General features: G+C 37.5%; 1 protein-coding gene across 6 annotated transcripts in view; it reads left to right on the top strand.

Moving 5' to 3' along the window:
* GRB14 (growth factor receptor bound protein 14) overlaps positions 1–27,472 on the top strand; it is a 129,245-nt gene that overhangs the window by 74,208 nt on the left and 27,565 nt on the right. For all 6 annotated transcript variants that reach the window (XM_089916747.1, XM_089916748.1, XM_089916746.1 and 3 more), the window contains 3 exons: positions 1,310–1,466; positions 23,745–23,866; positions 25,734–25,808. In XM_089916747.1, the coding sequence (XP_089772873.1) occupies positions 1,310–1,466; positions 23,745–23,866; positions 25,734–25,808 (354 nt within the window). The remainder of the gene's footprint in view (positions 1–1,309; positions 1,467–23,744; positions 23,867–25,733; positions 25,809–27,472) is intronic.

Consider the following 27,472-nt stretch of genomic DNA (forward strand, 5'->3'; position numbering starts at 1 on the left):
GCCTAAAGCTATTTTCCACATTTATGACAGATTTATTGAGATGGTTTGCCTAAGGGAAATTACTGAGTCAGAGGAATGGACCTTTTAATGCTTTCGATAAATACTTTCCAACAGGTGTACAAAATAGTTTTACCAATTTATATCACTCCTGTCATTGTAAGAGAGCAACTATTTCATTCCACTGTCATTACACATAATTAGAAAAATAATCAATAGGGAATTGACACATCATTTTAATTTTCATTTGTTTGAATTACTGAAAATGTTTAAATGTCTGTATTTTTATAAGGTGTATTTCTTATATTGAATTTTCTTACAATTTCCTACTTCTGTGTGTGTTGATCTTACTATACTATTTTCATAGGTATTTAACTTATTATAATTAATTTAATTTATATATGACATATCACAGTTAGTAGTGGAAATTCTAGCACATAGCATAACTTGGTAAATGTTGAGGGGAGTGTTGTATGTAACTCTCTACTTCTGTATGATTTGGGGTGACATTAGCTGCTGTAATAGATAAAGAATCACAGTGAGTTAACAGACTAAAAGTTTATTTCTTGCTCATGTCAAAGTTACATGTGGGCATTCCTAGTTGGGCACCTTCCATGTGGTCATTCAGAGACAAAGCCTCCTTCTGTCCCATGGCTCTGCTCTCCTCTTTAGGTCTTTGTCATCATTTCCATTCAGTGAGAGGCTGGCGTAAGAGAATGGATGACAGTATATGGGAAATTTTTATGGATTAGGTCTGGAGGTGCAACACTGCATGTGCTTACATCTCATTGACTAAAACTCAATCCCATGGACACAACTAATTGCAAGGGAGAAAAGAAAAAGGATTTGGTGAACATCTAGCCAGTCTTTGCCAAAATTTCTATAACCTGAAATAGAGAAACCTTTATATTCTATTTACTGCTGTTACAACATGTATATCTGGGAACAAATCACCCATGTTACTTGGATTGTTTAAAGATTTAAATATGGAGTGGAAAATTTAAAATATTGATAAGAGATATGTAGCTTTTTAGTAGATCAGAGTGGTGGGAAATGACATTGAATGGTCATTGAATGGCCTCCAGTTTAGACACTGAAGAGAAGAGTTTGGAAGTTGTCAGACAGAGTGACTTTGACACATATTATAAACAAGTCTTGGATGGGCAACATTTACTCCATGTATAAGAAAATTAGATGTAAAACAAACTGTATAAGGAATTTGTAATTAGCTCAACTGATAAGTTTGATGACTTACTAGAATGATATTTTTAATAGACTATTTTAGCTCATTTTTTAATTTCTACCTGCACAGGTAATTAAAGTATACAGTGAAGATGAAACCAGCAGGGCTTTAGAGGTACCCAGTGACGTAACTGCCCGAGATGTTTGCCAGCTGTTGATCCTGAAGAATCATTACATTGATGACCACAGCTGGACCCTTTTTGAGCACCTGCCTCACATAGGTCTAGGTAAGGATACAAAATCATAGTCATACCATTGCTTTTCTGTCCCTTATAGTTTGATCATATGGCAAAGGTTTTCTTCACTTGTAGAAAAATAGAGGACAATTATGAATAGTCCTTTTCTTTGTCTTTTATTTTTGGGTTGGTAGTTGAGAGAAAAATAAAGTAGCACAAAATGGAAATAAGAATAGAAATATTAAAAATTTACCACCCTTCATGGTTTAAATAATGATGTGTGGAAATTTGGGAGCTAAACCATAGAGTCTAAACTGATGGGAAGATACATCTCATAATAACCTTTAGTAGCACAATTAACATTTTTTGAGAGGTCAGTAAAATATGCTGTTATTTGGACTACTTTTTTAAAAAAATAAATTTATTTATTTATTTATATTTGGCTGTGTTGGGTCTTCGTTTCTGTGCAAGGGCTTTCTCTAGTTGTGGCAAGCGGGAGCCACTCTTCATCGCGGTGCGCGGGCCTCTCACTGTCGTGGCGTCTCTCCTTGCAGAGCACAGGCTCCAGGCGCGCAGGCTCAGTAGTTGTAGCTCATGGGCCTAGCCGCTCTGCGGCATGTGGGATCTTCCCGGACCAGGGCTCGAACCCGTGTCCCCTGCATCGGCAGGCACATTCTCAACCACTGCGCCACCAGGGAAGCCCTGGACTACTTTTTGAATTGATTGTAGTGCAGACATGGGAAATATCCACAGTGGTAGCTCTCTTTATGGGACTGTACACCCTAAATTTTTCTTGAAGGATGAGTAATCCTTCACATTTTAAAGTCATAAACATAAAAAATAATCATATTTATTTGCAGTTGGAAATATATCTCTGTATTGTGAACTGTAGAGGCTTTTCCCCTCATATCTTTTAATAAGTTATAAAGAATTTTCATTCTTCTGCTAGTGTGGGACAGAATTTGGTGACAATTTTGTCTCCCCTTTCTTATTTTTACAAATACTGCTGTTAAAAAACATGTCCCCATAATAGGTAGATGAGAAAGGAAGGAGTTTGTTATGGCAGTGCCATTTGATTCTTTGAATTTTGTATTAGTTTCCCTTGGCTGCTGTAACAAATTAGCATAATCTCAGTGGCTTAAAACAACCAAAGTTTATTCCGTTACATTTCTGGAGGCCAGAAGTCTGAAATCAGTATCAATGGATTAAAATCAAGGTATCTTCAGGGATGAGCTTCCTCTGCAGGTTCAAGGAGAGAATCTATTTCCTGCCTCTTCTAGCTTCTTGTGGCTGCTGGCATGCCTTGGCTATGGCTGCATCACTCTAATCTCTACCTCCATGGTCACACTGTGTTCTCTTCTGTCTGTGTGCAGTCTCCCTCTACCTCTCTCTTAGAAGATAGTAGCATTTAGGCTTTATCCAGAATAATCCAGGATAATCACTTCATTTCAAGATCCCTAAATCAATGACACCTGCAAAGTTTTGTTTTGTTTTTATTTTTTTACCATGTAAGGTAACAGTCACAGGTTTCAGGGATTAAGATGTAGATATCTTTAGGGGGCTATTATTTAGCCTACCATCAACTTCTTTGCATTGTAAGTCAAACAACTTTTAGTAATAAACAACTTATTCAAAATTATTTTAAATAAGTTGTCAATGACAGGACAATTTGTCCCTTCAATTTGTTTAAAGAATTGAGAATTTTATACCTAGGCATGAGAGTCATTCACTTTCTTGCATAGCTAGCTACCAATATATAAAAATTTTCCTTCGTTTGATACATAGAGAGTTTACACCTCAGAGCAGCGTACCAAAGTAAGGTTCAGTTCGGATGAGAAGTTTGCCTTTGTCTTATGAAATGCAATAAAGATGATGTTGGCAGAAAAGGTATGTTCTTAGGAGGATCCGTTTTTAAAAGATTCTGGAAAATGGTTCATTTAAAGTCCCTTGCATTCCCTGAACCATTCAGGAAGTGTCTATAGTACTTCCAATTTGAAGACTGCTGTCCAAGGATGTGTCAGGACCTGAGGAAGAGGACAGAGGGGAGCCTGTGGAAAAGAAGTTTGGATAGTTCGACAGTCTCCACAGGCATCCTGAACCTCAACCCACCCTCCCACCCCCTGTTTGATAGTTGATGAGCTACAACATGTCAGCTGATCTCCACAGCTGAGCATGTACCTTCCAAGAAAACTTGAATTCTGAAGGTATGCTAAACTGGTCCGTGTGACTTGCTGTCTCACCCTCGTAGGGCAGAGAAAGTTCAACATATATTTTCTTCATTGCCATTTGTAACTAATTTAACTTCTATTCATGATCATTACTCTCAGAAATATGGTGTTAACTCTCATCAGATACCTGCCGTAATTCCAAACTATTTTGTTTGCTTATGCTTCTAGAAATATAGCTCTCAATTAGTATAATATATAATTACAGTATTCTATACTCTTAAATTTTTCTTTTAGAGAGAGTTTAAAAGTCATTAAACATCTTTTGCAGTTATAGTCACTACAATTTATCCCTAACAAAGAGCTTGAAGTTCAGTAATAAAATCTACTTTATAAATCAAGAAGCAGTTTTCACAAGAGACCGCGGCAAGTCATGTGAGGAATAAAAAGATTTGTGCAAGTCTTTTAATGTAGAAGCTTAAAATGGGACGTTGAGAATTAATTTGAGCTACATGCTAAATTTAAACTTTTAGGCATTGAATAGAAATATATTTCTCCATTACTGTATTTTCTGGAAACTGCTGAAATAAAATCAAAGATGTGAGAATATTGTCTCATAGCTTCATTAACCATGCATTAGACCAAAGCTTATGAGAAAGAAATTTAGTTCCAGAGCTTTTTTTGTGTTCTTTTTTTTCTCTTTGTTTTTACTCAGATAAAAACTTTATACAGTAGAAAAATTGCAGACACTAATGCTACCCAAATACTAATGTATATTAGATTTGCCACCTTCCATTCCTTTTTAAAAAAAATCTGCTGCTTTATTTCTGTAAGGATACACTGAGATGTTAGATGATAAGAGTTAATGAATATCCAACTAAACTCTTGAGAAACAGTTTTTATTCCTTTTCTTTCTTCTACTTCTTTAACAATATAACAAGAGAATAACAACTCTTAAGATGCTGTGGTCTTCCTCAGCATCAAATGTAAAACCAGTGTGTCTCTGAATTTTATTTGTGTGTGTGTAGCTTATAAATACTCTTGTAGGAGCTATTCAACCTAAGAGTAGTATTCAGGAACATCTTTGCTATTTGCATATTAAAATGAACTAAAAGAACTAGAGTGGGGTGTTTCTGCCCCTTAAATATGCTGTGCAGCTGCCGATGCCCTTTGTCAATAGAATGAAGCACTGACATATTCAACCGCAAATCTTCTTTTAGTGGTGATGACGTAAAGAACCAAAGGACAAATCATTTCCAAAACTTTGGTGACCAGCTAGTGAGCTCTGCATGTTGTTCAGGAGACATTCTTGACCTCTCTTTGATTAAAATGATGAGTTTTCAATGAATAGAATTCTAAAAGTGAAGAGGTGGTCTATTATTTTAAAAAAATATTTTTAATACAAAAATAATTCAGCTCACTGTAAATAACAGAAATAAAGATGTCAGGAATTAAACAATACTATCCATTATTTCACAATGCTGAGATAACTTTCTTTAGTTTCTCTATTTTAACATAATCTCTAGCCTATGAGTTCACTTGTGTAGATGACCTTCTTTTATATATGTGTGCATCTTTAAAAAATACTGATTATTTTTAGTTTTTTTTTTTTTTTTTCCTTTCCACCTTACAGATTCCACAAAAGCTAGGAACTAACTCCCCCTGCCTTTCCCTGTTGCTTTCCTCCAATAGTTTAACAAATATCTGTTGACTATTTTGCACCAAGCCTGTTTTGTGTGTGGATCCCGGGGGTACAGTATGAACACAATAGACAAAAAGCAATGCCCTCATGAGTTTGCATTCTAGTGGGAAGAGAAAGACAAGAGATACATGACTAAAATGTGCAATCTTTTAGGTGGTGATTAGCACTGGGGAGAAAAGGAAGGCCGGGAAAGGGATAGGGAGTCTGGGGCTGGTTGGGAGATGCACTTTAAGTAGATCAGGGAAGGTGTCCCTGACAGTGTGATGTTTGAGTAGAGGTCTGAAGCAGACAGGGCAGGTCTTGTACTTAAATAGAAGATTGTTCTAGAAGGAGGGAACAGCAAGTGGGAAGGCCTGGACATGGCAATGTGCTTGTGTTCAGGAAACAGGACTTAGGGAGTCAGTAAGGTGGAAAGTAATGGAAAGGGACTGCACAGAGCTACTGCAGAGCCAGCTCATGCAGGGTCTCCCAGGCCATGGAGGGGACTGGACTTTTACACTGAGTGAGGGAAAAAGTAACTGTAGGTCTCTTCGTCAGAGAGCAGTATGGTCTGACTTAGTTTTAAAGTCTACTACTAAGAAGACCCAAACGCAAGTTTTGACCATTTGGAGGCTAAGCAACTTCCTTTTGCTTTTACATCAAATTATCTGTGGCTTCCGGGCTTGATCCTTGCCCATCTCTCATTTCTGCCAGTCGCGCATGCCACATTGTACCATCTTCATGTCATGGTCTGCACATGTACAAGGCTTAGTGTTTGTGAGATCCTGAAGCCTTGTAGGCAAGAATATTGTGACTTAGGAGATAGATGAGAGTGGGGAGTTTTCTGCCTCTAGTTCACTTTAATATCCCAGATAAGCTTAGGAAAGTTTCAGAGACATGTTATGTGGTTAATAGATGTGCTACTGTTGTGTGTGATCCATTAAAACACACCACAAATTACTAAAGTCAGAAGGGGGAGCACATGACATTCAAAATATGGTTATGGAATTCAAAGTCTGTTTTCAGAATGACACTTTGTGTGGCAAAAAACCCTCCAATTTTATTGGTATTTTTAATATGAATGCATATGTATGATAGCTACTATTAACGTGCATCTTATGTGTGCAGGGCCCCTACTTAGAGGTTTCACATTCATCTTGATAGACACTCTCAATATTTAGCCTCATAGCAACCCCGCAATGTACATATATTTCATCTCCATTTTACACATAAGAATACAAAGAATCAGTGATAAAAAGTACCTGGCCCAGAGTCAGCCTTGCACAAATCTAGGTACCTGTCAGATTCTCAAGTGTATGCATTTTCTGTGGAAGAAAGTTTGTTATTTCCTCACTTCACTAGGTCAGGCCAGTGTTTTCGGGATTCTGTGGTTGGTTTGTCTCTCTCACTTTCCGTCTGCATCTCTCACGCATGCTATAAATACAAATTTAAATTCTGAAACCTCAAGAACATTTTCAGACAAACCTAGGTAGTACTAAAATTATTGGAATCAAACTGAGCCAGCCTGGTCCACTTTATAGCAGAGCCAGCTATTTATCTTGGCTGAGAAGAGGATCACTTTGGAAATGGGCTGTTGTTGAATTTATATACATTGTGAATGGTAATATGACATTTGGAGCTTTGAATATGATATCAATATTTCATATCCTCTGTCCATAGTTCTTAATATATGCTACCAAGAATTTTCATAGGTAGAGTAAATCATGGAAGGCAGCTAAATATCCTGATTTTGTTACAAATTGCTGATTTGCCTGATTTTGGGTCGTGTTATTATGAGTTTCTAGTACTACATACAGCTTTATAGACATTGGATTTAAAATACCAGTATATCACCAAATATTTCCCCTTCTCTAATGATGTAACAACCCGTTTTGTAACTGGTGTGTTTTACTTCACAGCCACTGGATGTCACTATAGTTCCCCAGATGGAGTCCCCTGCCTTTACAATTATTGTAAGAGGATGGTGGGTGGGTGGGGGGAAACTTCAGTTTTAAGTCTTCTGGAACTTAATGGGATCCATGTTTGCTTTGCTCCCATTTTGATTCCTAATTGAAGCCATGGTATGAAGCAGCGGCAATTAACACAATACCTCAAGTGCATACCTATAGATTCCTCGGGAAGTGGAATTAATTGTATTTTAGTGTCATTGCTAGGGACCGCTGAGATTTCTATTGTGAGTATCATTGTGGAGTGGCTTTAATAAGCAAAATGAATGACTGCAGGCTTTTAATGAAACCATTTTTATATGTGCAGCTATACCCACATGATCTCTTTAAGACTGAAGCAATGCACAGCAACCGCCTGCTTTGAAGCTGCTCCTTCACTCTTTTCTTCTTTGCAAAAGAAACAGAAGTGTTTTTTCTGTTGTCTGGCACTGATACTGATATGTAGTTGTACTTTCTGTGCCGTTTGGAACCTACCAGCCATCAGAGTTGTGACCACCCTCGTCACCAGCGGAAATAATTGTGAAACCCTTAGGACATGTGTGCTTCCTTCTCTATCGAGACTTATGTAGCCCTGATCTGAGGGTTAAGGTGACATGTGCTCTGGTAGCACACTAAGGCTGGAGATGGGAAATGTGAAGCCAGCGAAGAGTGCTCATAACTAAATCTGCCTTGTGGTCCAGCTGATTTTTCCTTTTCAGTATTCTCATAGCCTGAGTTCAGCTCTCATCATCTCTCTTCTCAGCAATTCCTTTAGCCTTACAGTTGGTCCTTCCTCTTGCCTCTGGTCATACCAAAGTTATTCATCTGAGTGCAGACCTTGATTCACCTTGCCTTAGGGTCCAAGGTCCTTTGCAGGCCTTGTAGTACCTGTGACCTGACTACCCTTCCTACCTCAAACCTTGGTCTTGCACCTCCCTCCTCTAAGTTTATACATTAGAGAACTGCCTGTAGTCGCCTGCATTTCTACTCCTTGGGTTCCTTGCTCATGCTGTTAAGATTCTCAGGAAGCCCTTTCTCACCCATCTTTACCTGGCTAACTGCTATGCATCTTCCAAGGCTTACTCGGAATGTTAGTTAAAAATAGCAATAAAGTATAACTGTATAATAACTGCTAGCCATTTCCTAAAAATTCCTATGAAAACAAAGATGGAACCCCTCAGCTGTTCAAGCTGACTGACAGCTAACCTAGCGCCACGGTCTGGGGAGAGGAGAGATAGAAGAGCAGTTGGAGGCATCCCATGCTCAGTCTTATGAAGTAGAGTCACCCTTTCCATTTGAGAGCACCTGCCCCTCTCATATGCCTGGGTACAGACTTTGGCTGCTCAGAAGCTAGTTGTTTTTTGAGGCAATTGGCATACTTGCTGGCACTACCTTTTCTCATACATCCATTAGGAAATTACAACCTCCCCCCAACCCCACCCCCCCAAAAAAGAGTGGTGCAGGAAGCACTAGGAGTGATAGAGGTAAATTGTGTCCTGGGAGGTGAGGCTCCCACAAGTACACACTATAGGTGGGTGTGGAGAGCAAGCAAATCTGGATAAGAAACAGATTTAAGGCTGTTCAAGCAGGATTATTTACAGTATCAATTAATGAGAAAAATAAAACCTAATGCTATTATAATAGGGGAATGTTATAAATTACAGTATATTAATAGGATGTAAGTTATGCTGCTTTTAATCATGTTTTTGGAGCTTTTCCTTTGAAAACTGATGTGGACAAACGTAAGATTGTAACAGTGATTGAATAAAGTATATATTTTTCACAGCATTTAGGAAACATTGTATATATGTTTATATGTGTACAGTGTTTTCTAAATGCTGTGAAAAATATATACACATAAACTCACGTAGTCCCAAAGAAAAAGACAATAATGTAAAGTGCTTATTCCTGACTGACAGTTTTAAAGATGGACTGTGATTGTCGGCTGTGTTTTTCAAATTTTCTATAATGGAAATGTATTATTTTAGTAATCAGGGGAAAAAAAGAAATAAACACAATTTTTAAAACTTATTAAGAGATTTTTAAAGACTTAGTTCAGACAACTTCCTGAAGCCCCAAGTTAGATCAAGTACCCATCTTCTACACTGCTATAACATTTTCTGCAACTGTCTTAATAGTGATCATATTATTAAAACTAGTCTATAATTCCATAAGCAATGGAACTCTCTGTATATGTACATCTTTGTAACCCAGGGTCTAGGACAAATAAATGGCTTTTGAACTAAGGTATACTAAACTGTAAGTTGTTATATCAGGTAGTTCAAAGGATGGATTACAAAGTACATAGAAGGAAGAGACTTGAAAAAGAAGCCAAAGAAATCACATGCCATGCCCAGATGGAAATTTACTCTGAGTCCTTAAAGGGTTCATTGGATAACTTAGAATTCATAGAAGCTGTTTCTAAGCTCTTCAGGTATTAACAGTCAGCTTGAGATAATATATATGCAAACATTTTGTGGAAAAATAAGGCTTTCTATGAATACAAGTTGTGATCATTGAGTCTGAGTTAATATGAGGACTGTTTCACTCTGTTGAAGAATGATCCACAAGGCCTTTATACCCATCAGCTTTCATGTCAAGATTTTCCTATTATTGCACTTGGGAAGCTGAATCTGGCAGTGGCAATTTTCCAGGGAATCTTGCTGGTATTAAGTAGTTTTCTTAGGTTAAGGAAACTTTTAGAAATTGAGCCTTGCTTTATTCTTTGCTTCTCCAGTTTTTGTTTTGCTTGGTCAGAGGCTGTTCATTTTTATCTGAAAATAAGATTGACAAAATGTATGTAGTTTCTACCTAGCACAGAGAAGTACAAGGACCATTTGTCTCCTGGAGTTTCCTGTAACAAAGGTATACAAAGAATTGTTTTCTGGGTGAATTAGAGCTAAAAGCCACTTTTGTTTCTTCTCTTATCAAGTGATGAGAAGAGTAGGGACTCCAGTTTCTATTTGATCCTCACGCTGTACTTTCAGTAGATTCAGTGAAGAAATCCAGGTAGAAGGTCACAGGTGAACACTTTCCATTCTGGGAGGATTGAGGGTTTTTAAAAGACTTTGAAGTTAAATCAACAGTTTCAGAAGAAACTTCTCTCTTCTATTTCTTTTTTAAAAGAAAAAGTTTTGTGAAAATTAAATAGAAAACAGAATTATGTGTAGTTATCACTGTTCGGTAGTATTTCATTCTATTAATGTAAGACTTCACTGATCTATCAGAAACAAAAATAAAACTTAAAGTGATATGAAGCTTTCGTTGTTGTTTTAAGAAAGCTTTTTTTTCACTCTTTTTGAAGGCTTTTTTTCTTTTTTTCCTCCGTTTTGGTTGCTGTCTTGAAGTGACTTAAGACAGCTTCTCTCCTATTTTTCTACCTACGTAAGAGTGATATTTGATCATTGTAATAATTCACTTTACAATCCCTGAAAAATTCTTCAGAAAGCTTTTTAAATAGACTTGTATCTGTTAAATTTTAATAATACATCTTAATATAGTATTTTAGATGAATTTATGAAGTTTTAAAAGTAAGGTTTTTTAAAGAAAAATCACGTTGAATTTATTTGAATTTTACCAGGGGTCATTTCTCAAATGGTAGCTCAAAAAGTCTCTGAGTTCATTCTGGGTGACAGCTCCTAATATTGTTTTTTCAAACATTACAGCAAAAAGCCCCTAAATATAGAATTAATAATTTTTTTTGATAATTAAAAAATATAAGTTACTTAGTAGAATTACTGAGTTGGTTAAAGTCTGCTTGGTTTTAGAATGGGGCTATAGAGGAAGAGTCAAGAGAAAGTTATGGGAAGCCATCTAGACAAGGGTTTTGTTTTGTTTTGTTTTTCCTTTCTTGGGTGTTGGTGATGATGTCTTATACTACGCTTAGTCCTTGGCAAAACAAAGCTGGTCTTCAGCCACTTTTCACCTCCCTTTTAAGCATTTTTCTTTTCCTCTCAAAGTAATCCATCTAGGCATCTTATATCCTCTTGTTGAACTTTCTCCCTGTTAAGGTCTGTATTTAGTTCAATATCTGCACTTTAAAAAAACACAAATTTTGGGACTTCCCTGGTGGCGCAGTGGTTAAGAATCTGCCTGCCAATGCAGGGGACACGGGTTCGAGCCCTAGTCTGGGAAGATCCCACATGCCACGGAACAACTAAGCCCATGCGCCACAACTACAGAGCCTGTGCTCTAGAGCCCGTGAGCCACAACTACTGAAGCCCGTGCGCCTAGAGCCCGTGCTCCGCAACAAAGAGAAGCCACCACAATGAGGAGCCCGCGCACCGCAATGAGGAGTAGCCCCCACTCACTGCAACTAGAGAAAGCCTGCGTGCAGCAACAAAGACCCAATGCAGCCAAAAATAAATAAATAAATAAGCTAATTTTTAAAAAACCACAAATTTTCTGTAAGATGTGATTAGCTGATAATCAGGCTTCTTAGGGTTCTTTATTTATTTTTAAATTTTATTTTATTTATCTTTTTATACAGCAGGTTCTTATTAGTTATCCATTTTATACATATTAGAGTATACATGTCAATCCCAATCTCCCAATTCATCAAACCACCACCACCACCTGCCACTTTCCCCACCTTGGTGTCCATATATTTGTTTTCTACATCTGTGTCTCAATTTCTGCCCTGCAAACCAATTCATCTGTACCATTTTTATAGGTTCCACATATATGCATTAATATACAATATTTGTTTTTCTCTTTCTGACTTACTTCACTCTGTATGACAGTCTCTAGATTCATCCATGTCTCTACAAATCACCCAATTTTGTTCCTTTTTATGGCTGAGTAATATTCCATTGTATATATGTACCACATCTCCTTTATCCATTCGTCTGTCGATAGGCATTTAGGTTGCTTCCATAACCTGGCTGTTGTAAATAGTGCTGCAGTGAACATTGGGGTGCATGTGTCTTTTTGAATTATGGTTTTCTCTGGGTATATGCCCATTAGTGGGATTGTTGGCTCATATGGTAATTCTGTTTTTAGTTTTTTAAGGAACCTCCATACTGTTCTCCGTAGTGGCTGTATCAATTTACATTCCCATCAACAGTGCAAGAGGGTTCCCTTTTCTCCACATCCTCTCCAGCATTTTTTGTTCGTAGATTTTCTGATGATGCCCACTCTAACTGGTGTGAGCTGATACCTCATTGTAGTTTTGATTTGCATTTCTCTAATAACTAGTGATGTTGAGCAGCTTTTCATGTGCTTCTTGGCCACCTGTATGTCTTTTTTGGAGAAATGTCTATTTAGGTCTTCTGCCCATTTTTGGATTGGATGGTTTGTTTTTTTTTGATATTGAGCTGCATGAGCTGTTTATATATTTTGGAGATTAATCCTTTGTCAGTCGATTCACTTGCAGATATTTTCTCCCATTCTGAGAGTTGTCTTTTCATCTTGTTTGTAGTTTCCTTTGCTTTGCAAAAGCTTTGAAGTTTCATTAGGTCCCATTTGTTTATTTTTGTTTTTATTTCCATTACTCTAGGAGATGGATCAAAGAGTGTTCTTCCTATGTTTTCCTCTCAGAGTTTTATAGTGTCCGGTCTTACATTTAGGTCTCTAATCCATTTTGAGTTTATTTTTGTGTATGGTGTTAGGGATTGTTCTAATTTCATTCTTTTACATGTACCTGTCCAATTTTCCCAGCACCCCTTATTGAAGAGACTGTCTTTTCTCCATTGTATATCCTTGCCTCCTCTGTCATAGATTAGTTGACCATAGGTGTGTGGGTTTATCTCTGGGCTTTCTATCCTGTTCCTTTGATCTATATTTCTGTTTTTGTGCCAGTACCATAGTGTCTTGATTATGTAGCTTTGTAGTATAGTCTGAAGTCAGGGAGTCTGATTCCTCCAGCTCCATTTTTTTCCCTCAAGACTGCTTTGGCTATTTGGGGTCTTTTGTGCCTCCATACAAATTTTAAGATTTTTTGTTCTAGTTCTGTAAAAAATGCCATTGGTAATTTGATAGGGATTGCATTGAATCTGTAGATTGCTTTGGGTAATATAGTCATTTTCACAATATTGATTCTTCCAATCCAAGAACATGGTATATCTCTCCATCTGTTGTATCATCTTTAACTTCTTTCAACAGTGTCTTATAGTTTTCTGCATACATGTCTTTTGTCTCCTTAGGTAGGTTTATTCCTAGGTATTTTATTCTTTTTGTTGCAGTGGTAAATGGGCGTGTTTCCTTAATTTCTCTTTCAGGTTTTTCATCATTAGTGTATAGGAATGAAAGAGATTTCTGTGCATTAATTTTGTATCCTGCAACCTTACCATATTCATTGATTAGTTCTAGTAAGTGTTCTGGTGGCACCTTTAGGACTCTCTATGTATAGTAATGTGTCATCTGCAAACAGTGACGGTTTTACTTCTTCTTTTCCATTTGTATTCCTTTTATTTCTTTTTATTCTCTGATTGCCATGGCTAGGACTTCCAAAACTATGTTGAATAATAGTGGCGAGAGTGGACATCCTTGTCTCGTTCCTGATCTTAGAGGAAATGCTTTCAGTTTTTCACCATTGAGAATGCTGTTTGCTGTGGGTTTGTCGTATATGGCCTTTATTATGTTGAGGTAGGTTCCCTCTATGCCCACTTTCTGGAGAGTTTTTATCATAAATGGGTGTTGAATTTTGTCAAAAGCTTTTTCTGCATCTATTGAGATGATCATATGGTTTTTATTCTTCAATTTGTTAATATGGTGTATCACATTGATTGATTTGCATATACTGAAGAATCCTTATATCCCTGGGATAAATCCCACTTGATCATGGTGGATGATCCTTTTTTTTTTTTTTTTTTCAGTACGCGGGCCTCTCACTGTTGTGGCCTCTCCCATTGCGGAGCACAGGCTCTGGACGCGCAGGCTCAGCAGCCATGGCTCACGGGCCCAGCCGCTCCGCGGCATGTGGGATCTTCCCGGACCAGGGCACGAACCCGTGTCCCCTGCATCGGCAGGCAGACTCTCAACCACTGCACCACCAGGGAAGCCCAATGATCCTTTTAATGGGTTGTTGGATTCTGTTTGCTAGTATTTTGTTAAGGATTTTTGCATGTATATTCATCAGTGATATTGGTCTGTAATTTTCTTTTTTTGTTGTATCTTTGTCTGGTTTTGGTATCAGGGTGATGGTGGCCTATAGAATGAGTTTGGGAGTGTCCTTCCTCTGCAATTTTTTGGAAGAGTTTGAGAAGGATTGGTATTAGTTCTTCTCTAAATGTTTCATAGAATTCACCTGTGAAGTCATCTGTCCTGGACTTTTGTTTGTTGGAAGATTTTTAATCACAGTTTCAATTTCATTAATCGTGATTGGTCTGTTCATATTTTCTATTCCTGGTCCAGTCTTGGAAGGTTATACCTTTCTAAGAATTCGTCCATTTCTTCCAGGTTGTCCATTTTATTGGCATAGACTTTCTTGTAGTAGTCTCTTAGAATGCTTTGTATTTTTGCTGTGTCTGTTGTAACTTCTTTTTCATTTCTAATTTTATTGATTTGAGTTCTCTCCCTCTTTTTCTTGATGAGTCTGGCTAATGGTTTATCGATTTTGATTATCTTCTCAAAGAACCAGCTTTTAGTTTTATTGATCTTTGCTATTGTTTTCTTTGTTTCTATTTCATTTATTTCCTCTCTGATCTTTATGATTTCTTTCCTTCTACTACCTTTGGGTTTTGTTTGTTCTTCTTTCTCTAGTTCCTTTAGGTGTAAGGTTAGATTGTTTGAGATTTTTCTTGTTTCTTGAGGTAGGCTTGTATTGCCATAAACTTTCCTCTTAGAACTGCTTTTGTTGCTCCACATAGGTTTTGGATCATCGTGTTTTCATTGTCATTTGTCTCTAGGTATTTTTTGATTTCCTCTTTGATTTGTTCAGTGATCTCTTGGTTATTTAATAAAGTACTGTCTAGCCTCTGTGTGTTTGTGTTTTTTACATTTTTTTCCCTGTAATTGATTTCTAATCTCATAGCGTTGTGGTCAGAAAAGATGCTTGATATGATTTCAGTTTTCTTAAATTTACTGAGCTTGATTTGTGACCCAAGATGTGATCTGTACCGGAGAATGTTCCATGCACACTTGAGAAGAAAGTGTAATCTTCTGTTTTTGCATGGAATGTCCTAAAAACATCAATTAAATCTATCTGGTCTATTGTGTCATTTACAGCTTGTGTTTCCTTAGTAATTTTCTGTTTGGATGATCTGTCCATTGGTGTAAGTGAGGTGTTAAAATCCTCCACTATTATTGCGTTACTGTCGATTTCCTCTTTTATACCTGTTCGCAGTTGCCTTATGTATTGAGGTGCTCCCATGTTGGGTGCATATATGTTTATAATTGTTATATCTTCGTCTTGGATTGATCCCTTGATCATTATGTAGTGTCCTTCCTTGTCTCTTGTAACATTAAAAGTCTATTTTATCTGATATGAGTATTACTACTCCAGCTTTCTTTTGATTTCCATTTGCATGGAATATCTTTTTCCATCCCCTCACTTTCAGTCTGTATGTGTCCCTTGATCTGAAGTGGGTTTCTTGTAGACAGCATATATATGGGTCTTGTTTTTGTATCCATTCAGCAAGCCTGTGACTTTTGGTTGGAGCATTTAATTCATTCACGTTTAAGGTAATTATCGATATGTATGTTCCTATGACCATTTTCTTAATTGTTTTGGGTTTGTTTTTGTAGGTCCTTTTTTTCTCTTGTGTTTCCCACTTAGAGAAGTTCCTGTAGCATTTGTTGTAGAGCTGGTTTGGTGGTGCTGAATTCTCTTAGCTTTTGCTTGTCTGTAAAGCTTTTGATTTCTCCATCGTGTCTGAACGAGATCGTTGCCGGGTAAAGTAATCTTGGTTGTAGGTTCTTCCCTTTCATCACTTTAAATATGTCATGCCACTCCCTTCTGGGTTGCAGAGTTTCTGCTGAGAAATCAGCTGGTAACCTTATGGGAGTTCCCTTGTATGTTATTTGTCATTTTTCCCTTGCTGCTTTCAATAATTTTTCTTTGTCTTTAATTTTTGACAGTTTGATTACTATGTGTCTTGGCATGTTTCTCCTTGGGTTTATCCTGTATGGGACTCTCTGTGCTTCCTGGACTTGGGTGGCTATTTCCTTTCCCATGTTAGGGAAGTTTTCGACTATAATCTCTTCAAATATTTTCTTGGGTCCTTTCTCTCTCTCTTCTCCTTCTGGGACCCCTGTTGTGCGAATATTGGTGTGTTTAATGTTGCCCCAGAGGTCTCTTAGGCTGTCTTTATTTCTTTTCATTCTTTTTTCTTTATTCTGTTCCACAGCAGTGAATTCCACCATTCTGTCTTCCAGGTCACTTATCCATTCTTCTGCCTCAGTTATTCTGCGTTGATTCCTTCTAGTGTATTTTTCTTTTCAGTTATTGTATTGTTCATCTCTGTTTGTTTGTTCTTTAGTTCTTCTAGGTCTTTGTTAAACATTTCTTGCATCTTCTTGATCTTTGCCTCCATTCTTTTTCTGAGGTCCTGGATCATCTTCACTATCATTATTCTTAATTCTTTTTCTGCAAAGTTGCCTATCTCCACTTCATTTAGTTGTTTTTCTGGTGTTGTACCTTGTTCCTTCATCTGGTACATAGCCCTCTGCCTTTTCATGTTGTCTGTCTTTCTGTGAATGTGGTTTTTGTTCCACAGGCTGCAGGAATGTAGTTCTTCTTCCTTCTGCTGTCTGCCCTCTGGTGGATGAGGCTATATGTAAGAGGCTTGTGCTGGTTTCCTGATGGTGGTGGGTAGAGCTGGCTGTTGCTCTGGTGGGCAGAGCTCACTAAAATTTTAATCCGCTTGTCTGCTGATGGGTGGGGCTGGGTTCCCTCCCTTTTGTTTGTTTGGCCTGAGGCGACCCAACACTGGAGCCTACCTGGGATCTTTGGAGGGGCTAATGGCGGACTCTGGGAGGGCTCACGCCAAGGAGTACTTCCCAGAACTTCTGCTGCGAGTGTCCTTGTCCCCACGGTGAGACACAGCCACCCCTGCTTCTACAGGAGACCCTCCAACACTAGCTGGTAGGTTTGGTTCACTCTCCTGTTGGGTCACTGCTCTTTCCCCTGGGTCCCGACGTGCACACTACTTTGTGTGTGCCCTCCAAGAGTGGAGTCTCTGTTTCCCCCAGTCCTGTCGAAGTCCTGCAATCAAATCCCGCTAGCCTTCAGAGTCTGATTCTCTAGGAATTCCTCCTCCTGTTGCCGGATCCCCAGGTTGGGAAGCTTGACATGGGGCTCAGAACCTTCACTCCAGTGGGTGGACTTCTGTGGTATAAGTGCTCTCCAGTTTGTGAGTCACCACCCAGCAGTTATGGGATTTGATTTTATTGTGATTGCGCCCCTCCTCCCATCTCATTGTGGCTTCTCCTTTGTCTTTGGATGTGGGGTATCTTTTTTGGTGAGTTCCAGTGTCTTCCTGTCGATGATTGTTCAGCAGTTAGTTGTGATTCCGGTGCTCTCTCGAGAGGGAGTGAGAGCACATCCTTGTACTCTGCCATCTTGAACCAGTCTCTCTTTGGGTTATTGTAGCATTAATCCTTTAACATAATGAGACTTGGTTGGGGGATGGTATTTATGACAGAACATCTAAATGGGGATGGTGATATATAAACGTAAAAAAATTATTTAATATTTTCAAAAGCCAGATTCTATAATAAGTAAGTTGTATCTCCATTATGAGATGAGTATAAGAGGTGAAAACCTGTAGCTGCATTTGATCCTCTGGATTTTGATTTTTACATGTTTTCTGAGTTTTCAATAGAAGAGTGCCAGAAATCTTCTTTGAAGGAATGGGAAATATGTCTTTTGCTTTCCCACTTACTCTGGTTTTAGCCCGCTTTATTTGAAGACATTTTTCTGCTTAAGATTACCAGGCTATTTTCATGATGCTAGTAATTGCATTATTGAAATATTTGGTGTTATAGTTCTATGAAATTTTCTGCAAATATTGTATCCCTTATTTTTTCATTGTAGATTGGTACGCTGGGCTTTATTTGTGTGTAGCCAACAAAACCCCAACTAGACTGCTGCTTTTTTTGTGACTACACATATTACACTAGTTTTTTTGTGACACATTTGTCATAGCTGTTCAAATGCAGCTTGGTTTTTCCATTCTTTGTTTTATTTTCTTTTTTGATGTAATCCAAATTCAAATGATTTATGTTACTTTCATGTGAGGTTAAGATTGATAATAATTTGAAATATTGCCTGTTAAATTCTTTCCCCTTACACTCAAAATGTGGTGGTTTGTTTTCAATTAATTAGCAAATAGTTATCGAACACATTTCAAGATAAAAGAATTTGAGGCAATCAAATTTTGAGAACTGAGGAATGTGGAAGAGATTTGAGCTGATACAGAAAGAATGAGTAGGATATACACAGAGGATGCCCTTCCAGTGGGAACTGTAGTGAAGGCAGAGGCAGTGCTGTGCAGAGGAAGGAGCAGAGACTTGGGGTCAGACATGTGGCAGGCATTCAAACCCTGAGACGTTTGCTATCTGTAAAATGGAAATAGAATTTGCTCTTTAGGTTATCCTCTTAGTTTCCTAAGGCTGCTGTAACAAATTACTGCTAGCTTAAACCAATAGAAATGTCATCTTTTAACAGTTCTGGAGGTGAGAAGCCCAAAATTAATTTCACTGGGCTGAAATCAAGGTGTTGGCAGGGCCACACTCCTTCCAGGGGCTTTATGGGGAGGCTGTTCCTTTCCTCTTTCAGCTTCTGGTGGCTGCCATTATTCCTTGGCTTGTGGTCACATCACTTGAGTCTCTGCCTCTGGTCACATTGCCCTTTCCTCTTATTTCTCTGTCAGATCTCCTTCTGTCTCCTAAAAGCATACTTGTGTTTGGATTTAGGGCCAACCTTTGTAATCCTGGATAATCTCCTCATCTTAATATCTTTCAGTTAATGACATCTGCAAATGCTTTGCCATATAAGGTAACATTTAGATTCCAGAGATTAGGACCTGATGTCTTTGGGGCCATATTCAGCCTACTTCAGATACTATAAGAATTAAATACAGTAATGACAAAGGTCTCAGATTGAGATATGCAGAGATGTAGCTTCCTTTATTTCTATAACTTGAATTAATTTCTAACTCTGAGTCTCCTGACCTCTTAATGGCAGACAGTTTAATCTTCTGTTACTGGTTTGCTTTATGGATTGTTATAGTCTTGTTGGGGTAAATAATCAATTCAGGTTATATAAATGAGTTACATACAGGTTTAAGATACACTCAGTTGAAGGTTAAGACCTAGTTTCACTCTTGCAACACTCTGGTGGGGCATTTAAGTCCCAGGAAGGGTATTTGTCTAACTTCTATCCAACTCTTCTCTTCGTGTTCTAGAAACTCTTATTTCTCTCAAGCTTATTGCCTGTATCATAAAGCCCCCTAAATTCATGGTCTTCTTTTAGCCCTTCCACACTTCTTCTGGAGAACTTGGTTCTGCAGTGCTCTTTCCTCATACTTGGATGCTATGGACTCATCTTCCTCAGCATTGCACTTAGCTATTGCTTTTCCGCCATGTTAGTTGCAGGGCTTCTACTTGAGGGTAGAAGCCTCCTAAGGCTACTCTTTGGTTTGAACCACACACCGCCATTAAACTTACCTGGGATTTTATTAGCATCAACTGCTCATCCTGAAAGGGTCCTAGTTCCAGAAGGGGCAGGATGTAGGGTCACTGTGACCTAAACCATCCAGTTACTATCTAGCCTCCTCTCAGGCTCCACTCCACCCTTTCCTCCACTAACCCCTTAATTCCAGATCCTTTCCCAGAGGACAGAGGGTGCATCCCTGTATGAGTCAGTGGAGGATTGGCTGGCCATTATTCTCCCCAAGTGATCATATTTGTCAAAGATTGATAAAGTCTAATTTGAAGCTCAAAAGTAAAGAAAGTGCATCTCTGTCATTTTTTCCTCTCTGTATAGTTTATCTTCAGGGCAGAACATGTGCTGTTTCCTTAGTGGTAGAGATAGGTGATGGGTACAGTGAAACACAGGTTGGTAAAACAAATAAGCAGACATATTGCTTAATACCTTGCAATTTTCTCCCACTGTGGTTGCAATAAATACAGATACAGTGCGTAGCACATAGTATATTTAATAATGTGAACCTATGCTTCATAAGGTTGAAAATATCAGTTGGGGTTGTGTGAGAAGTAAACAAAAGTAAGGATAATAAAGATTGTTAGGGATGCAACTTCCCACTCGATATCTCGGTGACTGCTGGATCTCCCTGCAAACTGCTTCTCTTACAGTCTTCTTAGCTCATTAATGGCAGTAGTCCTTCCAAATGCTTAAGCCAAGAATCTTGGTGTCTTCCTTCACTGCCCCCTCTCTTTCACTCCACATCCAATTTGTCAACAAATCCTGTTGGCTCTACCTTCAGAATACATACACGCAGATTCTGTCTACTTCTTACATGCTGCCATTCTCATCCAGGCCACATCATCTCCCCTTGTTAATTGCAATATTCTGCTAGATGGTCTTCCTGTTTCTACCCTTAAGCCTTTTGAAATCAGTTATCCACTCAGCATCCAGTGTGATCCAATGAAAACGTAAGTCAGCTCATAGTAGTCTTATGTTCAAAATGGATTCCTTTCCCTTGTGCCCTCCTTTTTCCCTCCTCCCTGATCCATTTTTCTCTGTAGTGTTTATTACCACCTTTTAAGGTTTACATGATTTATTGTCCCTGTCTTCCCATTAGAATTGAAGCTCCATGAGGCAATGACTTCTGTCTTGTTCACTACAAAATTCCAAGCCCCACAATGACTGTCTGACACATGGTAGGCCTTCAATAAATATTTGTCGAATGGACAGATGAATGAATAAGTTAAAACTGCCAGACTATATGGATTTATCTCATAACAAGTAGGAAGTGGACAAGTTTTTGAGTGGGGGTCACATTGATACAAATGTTTTATGAGGTTTCCTGTGATATCAGGGTCCAGGTTGGATTGGAAGAATGAGAAAAACAGAGGTTTGGAGATTAGTTAGGAAAAAGTGAAGGTCTAAATGGGAATGGTGATAGTGGGAATGGGTTGGGGGGTGTTGGGTGTGTGAGAGACACTCGGACAAAGAGTCTGATATCTGGGGTAACAACTGGAGGATATTGGAGTGGACATAGAGAAAGTTGTAATGGACGTTGGAAAATTTAGGAAAAAGCAGTTTGAGAGAGAAAAAGGAAGATACTTTGTTTCATTTTTTTACATTTTTTACAAATTTTGGTAGAATGCATGTAACATAAAATTTACCATTTCATTCATTTTACGGGTAAAGCTCACTGGCATTATGTACATTTATTTATATTTATATTGTTGTACAACCATCACCCCCATCCACCTCTAGAACATTTTTATCTTCTCATACTGAAACCCTGAACCCGTTAAACAATAACTCCTCATTCTTCCCACACCCCGGTCCTTGACAACCACCATTCTACTTTGTGTCTCTATGAATTTGTCTGCTCTAGGTACCTCATGTAAATGGAATCATATAATGTTTTTTCTTTTGTGTCTGTCTTATTTTACACAGTATAATATCTTTAAGGTTCATCCATGTTGTAACATGTGTCAGAATTTCATTCCTTTTTAAGGCTAAATATTCCACGGAATGTCTTTACTACATTTTGTTTATCCATTCATTTGTTGATGGACATTAGGATGTTTTTACTTTCTGGCTATTGTGAATGATGCTACAATGGACATTGATGTACAAGTATCTGTTCCAGTCCCTGCTTTAACTTCTTTTGGTTATGAACTCAGAAGTGGAATTGCTGGAATTGTTTAATATTTGGAGGGACCACCATACTGAACTTTGGTTTTAGACAGATTATGTTTGAAGTGGTGGAAAGTCTAGCAGTTAGGATTGGAGTGCTAGTGAAAGCAACTGTAGCTGGAGATTTCACTTCAGGGAACTTGACAGACATAATGGCTGAAGAGGGGAGAGTTAATTAGTTGAGAGAAGAGAAGAAAAAAAGAGTCCAGCCAAGGACTGCATCTTAGGTGGGAGAAGGAGCTACCAGAGCTAGTCAATGAGACCGAAAAAGAGCAATCTGAATTAGGAACAGAACCCGGGAGTGCTGATACACACTTAGCTCCAACTCATTCTTATTCATATATTCATTCAGCACTCTTAGAAGAACTCCCTTTCAGATGAATAAGCTTCTATTTAAGTGTGACATTACTTTCAAGGGTTTGGGCGCTGCAGGTCACAGATTACTCCTGAGTGTTGAATTTCTGAGACATAGGTACTTTTCAAAAAGGTCCTAGAAGCACCTAAAAAAGCAGGGGATTTCTATATTTCTTGTTTGGCTGTTCTCCATTTCTTATTTTGCATTAATAATTTCACAGTCACTTTTCTTTAACCTTTTATTGAAGTATGACATACCTTAACATAAGTGAACAAAGGTGGACAACTTGGTGAATTCTCAGATATTGTTTCTACCTGAGTACCCAACACCCAGATTAAAAACCAGAATATTTCTCACCCCCAGTGGTTCCCTCATGCCCCTGCTCACTCACCCACTATCCCTATTATCTTGATTTCTAACACCATAGATTTATTGTATCTGTGTTGAACTTATATAAGTGGAATCATGTAGTATGCACTCTTTGTGTCTGACTTCTTTCATTTAGTATTATGTTTGTGGAATTCATCCATGAAGTTGTGTTTTATTGTAGTATATATTCCATTGTGTCCTTTACACAGTTTATATATTCATTCTCACGTTGATAGGCATTTGGGTAGTTTCCAGTTTGGGGCTATTATGAATAGTACCGGTATGAACATCACAGTTTCTTATTAAAATAGGAAATCTGCATGGTATGTTCACCTCTTTAAAGTTGCCATTGCTTTTTTCATTTAAGTGCCTTTCCTCCTAAGTGCCTTCCCACCCTGCCTAATTATCTTCATTGGTAATACAAACTACATTTGCCTGAACACTAGTTTTGAAAGTAAAAAGTGCCACAAGAAATCAGGTTTCTTAAAAAATTGTATGTCCTTGCATTAAAATTTTCTTTTTAAAGCATTTATTTTAGTTTTTCTCAACTATCCAGATTATGTGTCTTAAACGCATAGTGAACCTGTCAAATTTTTTCAGCTCTTAATGGGATGAATTGTTCAACCGTGAGGCAAATATTTTAATTTTGGCACCATGATGAGTCGGAGAAAAAGAATCGTTCCCATATTCTTAATGCAGTTTTGTTATCAAACTTATAATTTACATAGCAATAAAAGGAGATTGAGAATTAGTAAAAAGTGCATTGTGATATTTTATGTCATTTTTCTCTTCGGGTTACAGTCTGCTTTGGTATAAAAATCAACATTACTAATTCAAAATTAATGAAAATTTTATCAATCTGATTATTCCAGAATTGAGTTGAAATTTTCTATGTTTAATAAAGATACGTACATAATATATTTTATATATTTGTATGGATATATACGTCCCTATGTTTATTTGTCTACCTACCTATCTTTCTATCCATCCATCCATCCATCTATCTGTTGACATGCTCACTGGAACATTCTTTACAGAAAGAACAATAGAAGACCACGAGCTGGTGATTGAAGTGCTATCTAACTGGGGAATGGAAGAAGAAAATAAGCTATACTTTAGAAAAAATTATGCCAAATATGAATTCTTTAAAAACCCAATGGTAAGTGAAATCCCTATTAATAGTTATAGAAAATGAATGAGTTTAGTTAAATTTTATTTTATTTTATGTGAAGAAAAATATCACTATGGATAAAATACAAGTCCCTATTTGGTAAACTGTAGGTAAGAATTCTGGCCCTTTAAAATTATAGTCACACTTCTTCTTACTCTAACAATGATTAGCCAACATCATCACAGAAGTTCATATACATGGTTTTGGGGAACTACTGCTTCTTTTCCTGCTTTTTAAGAAAAAAAACTACATTTGATTTGGGGAATTATTAGATATCTCCAAGCAGGTTCCAAAATATTATGGTAACTCTTTTCACAGAATTTAGGAAATTAAATAAGAAAAATTCTAAAGGAAAAACAGATTGATGTTTGTTGGATGTGTTGAAACTTAGCCAGAAGTTTAGATTGACATGCATCTTGCTGTTCCAAACTATTTTGTTTTCAGTGCAATAATTGAGCTAAGTAGAAATGAGATAAAGACCAGTGCATTATCTAGTAACTAGTAAATACTACTTTCATTATAGTTCTTTTTAAAAGAAAGTAAATGTATGTCACATTCTAATGAAGACTAGTGATCTAGAGAAGTCAGAATAGCCTCTGGGCTCATTATTTTAAATTGTTTTTGACTCTGCAGCTGTAGCATATTTTTACACTAAGCTTTGGATAATTGGATTGAAATGATACTTTATGAAAAATATATGATACACACCATAATAGAGTATTTTCAAACTCTGAAAGACCTCTTACGCTCTCTTTTATTTGAACTTATTAATAGAAACATAGTGGGATGATCTTTGACAAAGAAAATACGAGTCCTAATAAAAATTAAATAGAATTAGAATTAGAAAGGAAACTTTTTTCTTATTATGAATCTTTATGAAAAGCAAGAATTTAAAAGTCATAGTTAAAGACATAGGGTTTAGTGCTCAGTTTTAGTTTTTTTTTTTTTTTAATTTAAAGGCTGTAGATTCATTTTGTAGACTTAGAGTAGTGGTTCTCAACTGGGGGGTGATGTGGTAATGTCTGGAGACATTTTTGGTTGTCATACTGGGGGGATGGGGGTGCTGCTAGTGGGTGGAGGCCAGGAATGCTCTAAACGTCCTGCAATGCACAGGACAGTCCCCCCAACACAGCGTTATTAGACCAACGTTAATAGAACTACGCTTCAAAAACCCTGTCCTAAAGGAAGTATGGTGGCATATATTTTCCTAAACTTGCCTGATCATAAAAACTCCCTGGGGAAGGGGATAGTGGTTGTTAAAAATACAGGATCCAGGTCCTACCCTGACCTACTGAATCAAACACTCCAGGAAAGAGGCCTGGGAATTCCTATTTTTAAACAGCTTTCCTGGGTGAATTTTATGATTAAACAGGTTTGGAAAGATAGTGGGTGGAAAAGACTGTCATTTTAGCTCCCTGGCCCTCTAGTTTAACTCCTTGTTCCTCTACTCTATGGGCTGTGACCTTGGGTATATATATCCTTTACTTCTATGAGCCTTGACTTTATAAAATGGAGCTGATAGTCCTTCAGTACCTGCTAGAGTGGTTGCAGGACTCAGGGAAGACGTATGGGAGCTAGCACACTGTCAGCCTGAGGGCAGTGTTTGTAACTGGAGGTACATGGATCTCTGTGTATCAGCACCATCTGAGGGTGTTTGGCTAGTCTTTGGGCCCTGCTCCTACCTTCTCATTAAGATACCTGCGGGTAGAGTCAGAGACTGGCATGTTTAAAAGTGCTTTGGGTGAATTTTCAACACACTGATTTAAAGAGCTTTTGCTTTAGATGACTGTGTTGGTCATAGTTCAATCTTTCCTGGCATGGCTTTGGGATAATATAACATGTATCTTTTCGTCAGTATTTTTTTCCAGAGCATATGGTGTCTTTTGCAACTGAAACCAATGGTGAAATATCCCCCACACAGATTCTGCAGGTAAAATATATATTTTCATTAAAATATGTAAGTACTAAATAATGAAGGGAAACTGTAAGGTCCTTATTTACTTATTTATTTATTTTTCTAATTTTATAAGTAGATATACTCATTTATCTTGCATTTCCATGCTTTTTTTTTTTTTTTTACTTCATGAGAGTTGATAATATTCTTTTTTTAAATTGAAGTATCGTTGATTTACAATGTTGTGTTAGTTTCAGGTGTACTGCAAAGTGATAAAGTTATACACACATATAGAGTTATTTTTTTTCAGATTCTTTTCCCTTATAGGTTATTACAAAATATTGAGTATAGTTCTTTTAGCTATACAGTAGGTCCTTGTTGGTTATCTATTTTATATATAGTAGTATGTATATATTAATCCCAAACTCTTAATTTATCCTCCCCCTTCCCCTTTGGTAACCATAAGTTTGTTTTCTATGTCTGTGGGTCTATTTCTGTTTTGTATATAAGTTCATTTGTATTTTTTTTCCTTAGATTCGAATATAAGTGATATCATATGATATTTGTCTTTCTCTGTCTGGCTTACTTCGCTTAGTAGGATAATCTCTAGGTCCAGCCATGTTGCTGAAAATGGCATTATTTCATTCATTTTTTATGGCTAAATAATATTCCATTGTATAAATATACTACATCTTCTTTATCCATTCATGTGTCGATGGACATTTAGGTTGCTTCCATGTCTTGGCTATTGTAAATAGTGCTGCAATGAACACTGGGGTGCATGTGTCTTTTTCAGTTATGGTTTTCTCTGGATATATGCCCAGGAATGGGATTGCAGGATCATATGGTAGCTCTATTTTTAGTTTTCTGAGGAACCTCCATACTGTTCTCTATAGTGGCTGCACCAATTTACATTCCCACCAACAGTGTAGGAGGGTTCCTTTTTCTCCACACCCTCTCCAGCATTTATTATTTGTAGACTTTTTGATGATGGCCATTCTAACCAGTGTGAGGTGATACCTCATTGTAGCTTTGATTTTCATTTCTCTAATAATTAGTGATGTTGATTGAGCATCTTTTCGTGTACCATCTGTATGTCTTCTTTGGAGAAATGTCTATTTAGTGAGGTCCATATTTATACATGTCCAGATTTTGGATGGTATGCCTTGAGTGGTTAATTTTTGCTGGAGATAAAGTTGGAAAAGAGAAGAAGAGGAAAGAAAAGAAAAGAGCACAATCTAGATAAAGAATTCTGTAAATCAATAAAGACCCCTAACTATATTATTCTTCCCAGTTTTGAACAACTGTCAAAGGATTTTAAGCATTTAAAAAATGTGTATCATGAAAGGAAACTGGCAGAATTTTCTCTGTGATGTATTTAAAGATTGTTAGTCTTCGAAAAAATCAAAATTTCCAGTAAATTATAGACATTTTACCAACATATATTTAGTGTTAACTTTTATAATAAATGCTCTCAATCCTATTTATGATAAAATATTTAGCAATTAAATGAAATATTATCTATGATGGAAACACTTGATTGGAACATGAAATAGCTGAATAAAGAATACTAGTTATGGGCTTCCCTGGTAGTGCAGTGGTTGGGAGTCTGCCTACCGATGCAGGGGACACAGGTTCGTGCCCCGGTCCGGGAGGATCCCACAAGCCACGGAGCGGCTGGGCGCGTGAGCCATGGCCGC

Source organism: Delphinapterus leucas, chromosome 8 (genome assembly GCF_059928025.1).
Source record: "Delphinapterus leucas isolate spDelLeu-1000000601 "Yukka" chromosome 8, BTC_Dleu_Yukka2, whole genome shotgun sequence".
NCBI lineage: Eukaryota > Metazoa > Chordata > Mammalia > Artiodactyla > Monodontidae > Delphinapterus > Delphinapterus leucas.